The sequence below is a fragment of the Equus caballus genome, chromosome 23, assembly GCF_041296265.1.
Source record: "Equus caballus isolate H_3958 breed thoroughbred chromosome 23, TB-T2T, whole genome shotgun sequence".
NCBI lineage: Eukaryota > Metazoa > Chordata > Mammalia > Perissodactyla > Equidae > Equus > Equus caballus.
In genome coordinates this window covers 28,001,743-28,012,577 of record NC_091706.1, presented here as the reverse complement: position 1 = coordinate 28,012,577, position 10,835 = coordinate 28,001,743, and the positions used below count along the sequence as shown (strand labels likewise).

General features: G+C 41.5%; 1 protein-coding gene across 13 annotated transcripts in view; it reads right to left on the bottom strand.

Annotated features, from left to right (window-relative positions):
• Positions 1-10,835, bottom strand: part of PRUNE2 (prune homolog 2 with BCH domain) — a 242,592-nt gene that overhangs the window by 21,469 nt on the left and 210,288 nt on the right. For 11 of the 13 annotated variants that reach the window (XM_070248871.1, XM_023627184.2, XM_070248868.1 and 8 more), the window contains 3 exons: positions 6,957-7,130; positions 1,215-1,317; positions 438-569 (listed from right to left, as the gene is read on the bottom strand). In XM_070248871.1, the coding sequence (XP_070104972.1) occupies positions 438-569; positions 1,215-1,317; positions 6,957-7,130 (409 nt within the window). Of the gene's footprint in view, positions 1-437; positions 570-1,214; positions 1,318-3,903; positions 4,207-6,948; positions 7,131-10,835 lie in introns of those variants that run through there. The other 2 variants (XR_011431624.1, XM_070248872.1) reach the window with 2 other exon arrangements.

Sequence of the window (10,835 nt, the reverse complement as noted above, 5' to 3'; positions counted from 1 at the left end):
TTTAGCTCTTTTTAGACTAGTGGTGGACTTGAATTAACAGTGAATGTTGAAATAAGAGCACAAGAGTTGTCCAAATCATGAGAGTCCCAGGGCATACAAACAGCGTCAAGACCACGTGATATCAGTAAAGAATCAGGGACACTTTGACTTATCAGCTCAACTTGCAGTTCCATGTGGCAGTAGCACGTGCACAGCTTAAAATAAACTTGGTCACCAGGTTTGAGACTACAACATTTAACAAAATCTAGGGACGATTTGCTTTATTTCAGATTTGGGGCAAGTGACACTTTGATTAATATTTTTATAATTTATCATCTCAACTCTGCCTAATTCAATGTTCCTAAATTGTGATCACATTTTTGGTAGATCAAAAGGGAATCAGAACTGGGGGCTGTTGAGGAAGTCAAAAGAGTGATTAAATAATGGCGCTCACATACCGTCTGTCAATCATCTGGTAGCATTTCTTCATCCAGCCCAGGCCTGGCATCTTCCGTCTTGGGGTGGCACCATTCAAGTATACAATCATATAGTCTTCAGCAACCATCAGCTCTAAAGTACTTATTACGTATCTGATCACAGGAAGGAAGAGGAGTGCTTTCAGTTCCCACAGGAAATAGTTCATCCTATTTACACCATAATTATATAATATTTAAATTACAGGGTGTATGACATTTAAGAATGGTTATGCATATTACCTCTTCACCTTGAGAAGAATGCAGTTAGTTACCTGAGATCATTTCTCTGACAGTGAGTACTGCTCATTTATTTGTACCATTATCTTTTTTTTTTTTTAATGCAGGTACACTAGAAAAATGTGTGGGTTTGCAACCTGACTTTCAGAAACGTCAAGGATGTTATCATGTACTAAGGGCAACCCCGAGTAAACAAGGGCAGATATAAATCAAGTTATCACCAGTTGACTAAGAACACGTTATTGAGGAACAAAAATAACACTTCGCCTAAAGGAAATGCTACAGAATTTAAAAATGCAGACTGAACCGTGTTCATTTTGTTTTTAATCCACCCTACTGACGAAAGAGCTCCATTCGAGGTTTAGTCTCTTGAGCAATGTTCCTTGACAAAGATTTCATTGACTTTTTATCAAAGGCTTAGAATCTTCTACATCATCTATTTCCTTTTATTAAAGATGCTCTATCTGCCATTACATGCCCACAGACATTAACTCAAAGGACTTTGTCATAAAGATCACTCACAGGAAAAGATTTTCCATGACATAGTGGTAATCCGCCCGACTGCTGTCTGGCAGAAAACAGGCGGCAAACACAATGATGGCATTTAGGCCGTCCCCATAGTATCCTGGGCGACAAACAAAAAGACATTTGTAACCAATTGAAAGCTCTTAACAAGATAATATTTAACCTAAAGGATAAATGTGGAAGCCTTCGCAAGTATGTGTATGTGGATGTAACAGATATATCTTTAAATGAGTATTATATAGACTATACTTCTGTAAGTATACACACATGTAACTGTCAGTGGTTAACATATGTTATATAGTCTTAAATATATAGTGTGAATACCTTTGCATATATAGAGTATCCGTATATTATGGACAATTACATGTGTTGTACATAGTCATGAATGGGGTGTAGAAATCTTCAACCTATCAAAGGATGAGGGCAACACTTTCTGATTTATGAATTTCTAATTTATATAATAAAAGAGCTATTTATATAATACTTTTTTCTTTTAATGGCTAAAGAAGAGGATCTGTCTGATCCTCTTTAGCTCTTTTCAGTTTTAACCCAGTTCATTTGAAGGGAAGATTCAGTCACTGAACTGCAATACAATCTCACACGCACACACTCCAGTGACCAGACACTAGTCCGGAGACAAGTCAAACACTTTCACTTTGATTTCGAGGACTGGTACGCTTGCCTGCAGTGTCCCTGGGATCTCCAGATTCAACAGACAGTGCAGGAATGTGTGGAAAGTCCTAGTCAGGGCTAGAATAACTGAGCACAGAATTCAGAGCCTAGTTCTTAAAAAGGGGACAAACTTAAGAAGGGTCTGGCCTTTGCTTTGAGTTTTATGAAAATATGTGCTTTTCGGAAAACTTGAGAATTATTTCCTGGTAACATGGGTGAGGGGCAGAAGTCCTTTTTGCAGGCGGTGGGGAGAAAATAGGAGGTAGGAGATACGGGCAAGTGTGGCCATTGAAACTCCAAGGGTCAAGGAAAATGCAGAGGCATCTCAAGACATTGTACCCACTTTTGCAAGCTCTGCTCCATCCTTTAAGCAAGCTCTGTGTTCCTTTAGAGCTCATCTTTGAAATTCACGGCAGGTGTTGATCACATCCCCACAGGTTTGTGTATGGAATCCAATGTGTCTTCCAGACTCGAGAATAGAAGCAATGCACTGTATTTTCATTTTTTAAAATCCCCTTTCAAACACTCGCAGTTTTGGTCATATAACATAGTTCTGGACTTCAGCATCATTAAACAGAGATTTCTTCAAAGCTTTTGAGTAGGAGGACAGAACACACCCTCCAGCATGATCCAGCCCTCTTGGAACTCAGCGTGTTTCATTTTTTCAGAACTCTAAATACCCCTGTGGTGATTACACGGCAGTAAACTACCGGCTGGATATAGATTTGAAGGGGCTTAACTCTTGAAAAGCAGTTTAATAAGATGTTCTCTACAAAGACAAAGAGTGTGACTCTACCACAAAAGAAGTGAGGAAAGAGAGTGATACCAACTAAAAATATACCAAATTATGGGTTTGTGTGCATTACTAATTTGAGGCTGTTGTATACCGTGTTTATGCTACATATCTTAGAAGATGCTACCTATGTAAGTATACACCTGATGGAACACACGTTCATGAAACAGGATTGCAGTAGCTTCCCTCTGGATATTTTGCCTTAGTTCCATCTTTTCCAAGACGTGGGTATTTACCAACTTCTTTTTAGAAGGCGATATGAAGGAAAACGGCAGAAGGAGATATATTTTAATACAAGAAGTAACAGTTCCACTGAACAATTTCATTTAAGAAGATTCATAACTGAATAGGAGTCCACAAAAGATATGGTAGCTCAGCTACACTAATCTTACACCACTAAGGTACGTTAATTCAGACTCAGCACAATGAAAAAGACCGAGTTCATGAAAAGAGACAATAGACATCAAGAATCCAACTTAAAAGCAAGTACGAAAGCATCCTTTCAAAAGCATCTTTCTAAATGCAGCTGTCTGGCTCCAGGGTGTCGGGGTAATTTCAAGAATATGACTGCTCAGTTACTTTGATGTCTTTTTCTATTTCTGGAGGATTTCTAAGAATTTTTTTTAAAAAAAGGAAAGACTGAGTTTTATAAACAGCGCTTCAGAAGTCATCTGAAATGGCAGCTCAGCTCTTTGTGTCAATGCTGTCTGTCCTCAGAAAGTTCAGCCGTGTGTTCACTAGAGCTCATTTAACCAAAGGAATACTTAGGGATCAGCTTTCCACTTTCTGATCATTGTCTAAGTCATCTAAGGGATGTCTTTTTATATAAAAATTACTGAAATCTACAAATGAAGATGGCTTTTGTATTTTGGGCAGAGACACTGTAGGAATGGAATAAGAGGCAACAGAGGAAGAGAATAGGAGAGGAGGGCATGGAAGACGTAAGGAATGAACTAGACAACAAGGATTTCCTCATGAAAGTTTTCCTTCTAAATCAAGAGCCGGTGCCACTGCTATCAGACTTTGGGCAAATTTCAAGTAGCAACTGCTGGCAAAGTACAATAACTAGAATGAGTAGGACTAGTCGCTTTTTGTCCCTTGCAGATCCCTTCAAAGGCGTCAGCTAACCCAATTTCTATTCTAAATATGCAGCTTCCTCAAGTGAAACTGCCTGTCAGCAACTGCATGGTTCGTTTGAAGTTTGATTTTTTATAATATGTATTTTATTAGATAACCGTGAGGTGAATCCGGGGTCTGTGTACTGAGGTCCAGGAGCCATCCCACCGTGGTGCCTCCTGAGACCCTCTTAAGCGATGATCAAACCTTACCTGAGGCAGAACAGAGAGGCATGAAAGGGACGGACGTAACACATGTTTGCTGGCCAGCAAATGGGATGGAGGGACAAGGAAAGATGTCACAGTCGCAACCAAAACATACACACACACACACCAGCCTGCAACGCTTCTCCTCATTCTTTGCAGGATCATTTGTCCAGCAACACTGCCGAGAAGTTACCTGAGTCTCCTATAATGAAATAAGAGAAGTAAAAAAACAGAAAAGAAACTCCTCGTTACAATGCTTCGGCGTGACTGTCCTTGGTTCTTTAAATGTGTTCTCTGCTTCAAATTCAAAATAGCCAGTTCTGGCCTCAATGTGATCCCACAATGTTGGCTGATCCAAACCACCCACTCTTTGCTTTTCTATTGAAGCAGATGGTAGGGATATTGCTCGTGGGCTCATAGGAGGTGACGCTAGCTTTGAGATCACCCTCTTTTGACTGATGTAATTGAGGCCCAGAGAAGTTAAGTGACGTGGCAAAGACGGGTCTTGAATCCTGTCCTTCTAGATCGAGTACAGGGCCTCTGGCAATAGCTCCTATCGAGGTTGCCAAAGCTGACAATTGAGTTATTTGTTCCAATACTGCTGTCATGCACTGGTATTCCCAACTAGCATGGACACTTGGCAGGGCCTGGTTTTGTGGTGACTTAGGCAGCTCTTTTCATCACCCCAGATTCTGCAGTTGTATTGCACAGAGTGCCGCACAGCTGGCACTCTGCTACTGGCCTGAATGGGAAAACTTCCTCATAGCAAAATGCAAGACACCAAAAGAAGATCCATGTTCACTGTGGGTACTGCTTTTTAAATGCTCATCAGAAGCCAGGATGACAAACTCAATAGATTGGTAACTAAGGAGTATTGTTTTATCCTCATTAAGGTCTAAGAAAGTGGTGTGAGCTTCCAACACAATAAGCAAGGCTTTGGCCAATTCAGAAGTACCATGTGAACTGTCTTTACCTGCAGAGCACAAAAGCTGTTCATGGTGGAGAAAGAGGTGACATCTCGCTAACGTTCTGATGGGTGCAGCCAGAGGCACATCATGCAGGCCAGTGCCTGGAGAAGGCCGTGGCAGAGCCGGGGAGGGGGGAGGCCGCCTTCTCTTCCACACAAACAGGACAGTCACACGGACAAAAGCCGAGCTCATGACACAGAATGGAGGAAGCAGATGGCAAGGGGAGGAGGTGGCAGGGATGAAGGGCACAGCAAACCAGGTCATCCCTGAGGTGTCAGCTGAGTTTTCGAGAAGAATGTGACAGGCAGAAGCAGGGGCTTTTTAGGACCCGAGTGTGCTGATGACAATCACTGTTGCCTGGTTAGGGCAACAGCCAACGGGCTCAACCCACTCACCCAACCCCTCTAATTCACTGTGGTTGAAAGAACAAGCCAGTGAGTCTACTGGAGGAACGAGAGAAAATTCGGCCTTAGGATAGCAGCGAAGCAATAAGCTTGTCTTCTCCATAGCAAAGTGGCTCTTAATTTAAGACCTGAGTGGTGAAAATTTATAGAGATTATCTCTGGGTGACTTTGATTGACTTTGACAGACTTTTCTCCATTTCTTGGTACTTTTTAGAATGAGCACAGGTTACTTTTATAGTCAGCCTCTGTTTTGTTTTGTTTTGTTTTTATTTCCAAAAAAGCAAACAAAACCAAAAATACCTGCTGGGAGGACAAAGGAGGTCTGACCTTCTGGTAAGATCTGGATGATGGTCAGCTTGTGGTTTTCATCCTAAGAACAAAAGCACTGACTCTGTAGCCAGTTGACTGCCACCTTCAGCAAGATTAGGCCAGCTGTCACTCTGGGGGGTTGGAAACTGCCCCTACCCCACAGCAGCTACAATAGGGCCATATCACCCTCTCAGGTCAAAAGATAAGGCGGGAAAAAGGAAGGTCACGGCCAGGGGCACCTATGGACATTTTCCTTTACTATCACGGTTGGAGTCCCCGGGTGGTCCTGATCCTTCCGTGGAGGTAGCAATGCATGGGACGGAAGGTGGAAAGTCTGTTGGTGGAGGAAAGCTTGATTGAAAAAACAAGATGTCCTTGTGCTCGTTAGAAAACAAAAGCTATGGGTTTAATGTGGTGCCAAGACACTTATTTCCCTGTCTCTGTTAAGGAAGAGAGAACAACAATTGCCTTGTCAGCTTACACTTTTTCCAGAACAGCTGAGTGGTCAGGGTGTTGCCCCAGGACTGCAGGAAAGGAGCGCATGCAGCAGAAAAATCAAAAAGGCGTTGACGTGCTCAGAGCTTGACAATGTTAAATGTGTTGCTTATGCTCATGTGACCTTTTGTGAATCCCAAATTAATCAAGGCTCCTGGAGCTCCAAGAAAGCACTGGCAACAGAAAACACAGCTCTCCCTCCCCCTTGTCCCTCACTAGGCAGGCGGAGGCTTTGGCTGGAACTGGCTGTCATCAGGCATAGATATAATGGAGTTTATAGAAAAGCACTCTTCAGGTGGGGAAAAAAATGACCAGGCTGAGTCTAAAAAGATTTCCTAAAGCTTCTGAAGAGAATTCAAAAGACTGTCTTATAATTAGAAGCACCTCTGGAATAGTGATCTTCCTATAGCCCACGGTAGTAGAGACTCGTAAACTATTCACTTAAACCGTACAACCGACCCATGTGAGTTCTGAACAGACGTTAAGTTGGACAACCATGGCTCTCAAGAAATTTGCACAGAAGGTTATAGCTATCAGATGTGTAGTGTGAAAAGCATTTTTCACATGGGAAAGTTACTTTTGCATAGTAGGCTTTCCAATGTTTATGGAATTGAGTATGAGGTGATGTGCTTAGCTCTACAGTCCCTTGAACATTGACTGCCCACTAGGGTCTTTGGGATGCCATGTTGCAGAGAACCCTAGTTTCACTTTCTAATAAAAAACTATGGCTACCCCATTCCCATCCCCATTCCCAGAGTCGCACAGAGCTTGACTACCTCCATGAGAAATGACTCTCCTGTAGGGCTCGATGACCTTCATGTCGATCCGCTGCTCTTGCTCTCCAATCACCACTGTCCTCCACAACCGGTTGTCCTCCCTCTCCTCTTCTGCTGTATATTCTGGAATAGACTCTGACTCTTGGCCAGAATCTTTGTTGGCTGTGGGATCCTCTGGAAATGAGCACAGAGCAGAGCTGATGGAACAAGACCTCCACAGTTGAGACAGTTGAACAACTAGCGACCTCCTGGCAGAGTTAACCTGATGGAACTGCTTGTTTTGTATAACTTTTATAGAGCTTAATACCATCCTGACCACACAAAGGACATTCAGGCAAGTCTTATTTATTGACTGATTGAACAACCAAATCCATTGCTAAGGCCAAGCTGAGGGTGGGGATAGGTGCAGGGCTAGAGCTGTATTGTGTCAGTGGTGGTCCAAGGGGGTATAGGCTGGTATGAATTCATCCTTGATCATACAAATTGAAGACTGCAGGCCTTTCCGATGAAGTAAAAGGCTATTTATCAGGCCCAGATAATCTTGTTTTCCTGGGGCCACATGTCCTGTATATCCTGAGTGCTTAGAGTCTTTTGGGGGCCCTCCGCTTAGTAGATTGATGATACTGCCAACCCAGACCCCTGCTCTAAGACTCTTACAAAGGAGTTGAATCCCCTTACCCACTGGGACATCTGGACAAAAATTTGACATTACTTCCTATGGTTTTTCAAAATATGCTACAGAAAGATTTTACAGTAAGTGAGAAACAAATAACTTCGTAGACCAGAAATGCTCCAAGGTCAAACGTTCACAAGACTCCTATTTGTCGGTGCATAAGGCAATAGAAAAGCCCAGTGAGCATTCCTGAGGGAGAAATTTACCACTCACTCTTGTGTGTCCAAAAAAGCAACCACTTTGTTTTTAAAAAGAATCAGCAGCAACTGTTTCCATTTTTACTTCAAATACTAGTAGAGTTTAACAATAGTTATTCTTTGCATATTTAAGTAACTTGAAAGAAAAGATTATTTATAATTCTGTGAGATAATATCACTCTTATTTTTCCATTCATGGAAGATTACCTTTGAATTCCACTGTACTTTACTCATATTCTTTTTATGGCACTTTGATAATAACAATAGCGATACTTTATTAAGTACCTACCATGTATGAGGCACAGTAGTAGGTATTACAGGAGACATGATGCTGATGCAAAAACTAACTGGTGTAGTTACGTCAGATCACGGAGTTAGTAAGCAAATACAGTCAAACCCTTACCTTCTCTGCCCTTCCAGGCTGTCATATAGTACCTTGCATGTGTGACTGTCTCATTCTCGTTTATTTTATTATGAGGCTGTGAGTTCCTTGGACTAAGAACCTGCCTGAATCACCTTTAATATCCGCCTCCACCAACCCGCTCCACACTTAGCTTGGAAGCCTGCACAGAGCATTCAATAAAAATTCAGAGCTGAGTGAGGAAAGAAAGGAAAGCTTGGACAAGATCCCGGCAATACAGTTACTCTGTAAGGGAGCCACAACAAAGCCATCGTTCCGGAAGATCCTGCAAGACATAGTCAAGTGTGTCTAATCACCTGTGACTTAGAATAGCAAAATGAAGACCAGTTGGGAAGCAATCCTAGCGTTTCTTGCCAACACCAACAGCTACCACCACCTACAGAGGCTTGCCTTACCATGGTTTCCTCTGCGTTCCCACCAGCGCTCACCACCTTACTAAGGATGGAGAGCAGCAACCTTTGGCTTCAGATCAAGCACTGCATCACTTGTGCACATCCATCCATCTGTACTGGACTCCCTATCTGGAATCCTTTCCTGCTTCTCCCTCCCTACTTGGGCTGGGGCCCTTGGATGCTCATCTTAGCTCCCTTCCCAGGACCCTGTTTTCCATCTGGTCTCTGCTCCCTCAGAACTCTGGGCTCTGATGTGGGTTTGTCTTCTGATGTTCCTGTACGCACGTGCTCTTCACTGCAATGAACTAACCATCCACCAAACTCTCTTCATTCTGTTTGGGACTTTCTGGCTTGCTCTAGCTTGACCCTGGTAATCTGTGTGAGGCTGTTTTGTCTTGTTTTCTGCATGCTTTTACTGAGGCTACCTCCTTAAAAAAAATTTGTATATTCTCTCTTCCGGTTTTAAAAACAATTTCTGAAATTGTTTTAAAATTGTTCATGAAATTGTACATGAGGACAGCACAATCGCCAGTGCCACCCTCACTCATTATTGTTTGACGTGATTCTTTTCTCTATATGCATGTGCACAGGCATACTTCTTTTTTCCCAAAAGAGTATGATTATTCCCTATGTTCTGCATGTTCTATACGTCTGTTCTACAATGTGACTCCTACCTAATAACATAGCACAGGCTTCTTTTTGTCTCAGTGAATATAAACCCTGCTCGTTTTTAGAAGCAGTCTTGGAGTATTCCATTTTACTGATGTCTTCTAGTTTATCAATCCCACAGTGATGGAAATATAGTTTTATCCCATTTTGCTGTTGCTCCTTATAAAGAATTTGCTTTAGTAAGTATCTTCGTACAAGCGTCTTACCTCGTTTGTGCACACATTGCTGTAGCTTAACTTTCTAGCAATGGAATGCTGGATCAGATGGTGCAAGCAGTTAAAGTTTTTATGGACATTTTGCCCTTGAATATATCACACCAAAATATATGAAAGAACCTCTTCCCTCATATTGTCAAAAACACTGGAAGTTACCAAAGTTCTCCCTTGACAATTTAGGGTGAAACGTGTTTCTTTGTTGTTGTTGTTGTTTTTTAATAAAGATTGGCACCTGAGCTAACAACATCTGTTGCTAATCTTTTTTTTTCTTCTTCTTCTTCTTCTCCCCAAAGCCCCCCGAGTACACAGTTGTATATTGTAGTTGTAGGTCCTTCTAGTTGTGGCATGTGGAAAGCTGCCTCAGCATGTCCTGATGAGCGGTGCCACGTCCATGCCCAGGATCCGAACCGGTGAAACCCTGGGTTGCTGAAGCAGAACACATGAACTTAACCACTCAGCCACAGGGCCGGCCCCTTCTTTGTTGTTTTAATTTGTATTTCTTTAATTATTAAAGAAGATGAGAATTTTTAAGTGTTTATGGGCTACTTATATTTCTCTTACTGAGAGGGAGGCACATGTTAAGTCCTTTGCCTACTGTGGTCCTTACTGAACTGTTAGAGTTCTTTATATAGAAGTTTGTCATGTATTGCAATTATTTTTCGGCCTCATGCTTAGCTCTTAAATTTGTAATTTTTTCCCAAATAGAAATATAACATTTTTGTATACTTGACTCTAATTTTTGTCTTTATGTTTATTGATTATTGTATCATAGTAAGAAAGGACACATCTACCTTAAAACTATGGATGTATACACACACACAAACATTTGCCGACCGTTTAATTTTTAAAAATAGATGACTTTGCTGAGATCTGAATTATAGTAAAAATAACTTTCCAATTGGTTTGGAAAGCAGAAATAAGTCATTGTTTTTTCTGACCTTTGGATATTTGTAAGTTTCTGGGCTTAGCATAAGGATAAGACATTTAAAAAAAGGCTCAGATCTCCCTTAATATGAAAGATGGACCTCCTCAATCCTTCACTATCTACAGATTTCTGGTACCTTTGGCACTTGTAAATATCAAAGGAAATCGAGACTTAATTATATCAATACCTTGAATGATATTTTCCAACTATCTGGACACAATTATTCAAGAAAATTGCTCAGAAGTAAAGAACAGTTTAACATCTTTTGATTGTGAGATTCAGAAATTTTCCATAAGCCAAATCACATTATGGGAAAATAACCCGGCAGGAAGGCTTGGTCATCAGCTACTTCATGAAACAGGTGAATGGTGTGAAAGTCCTCCGAGC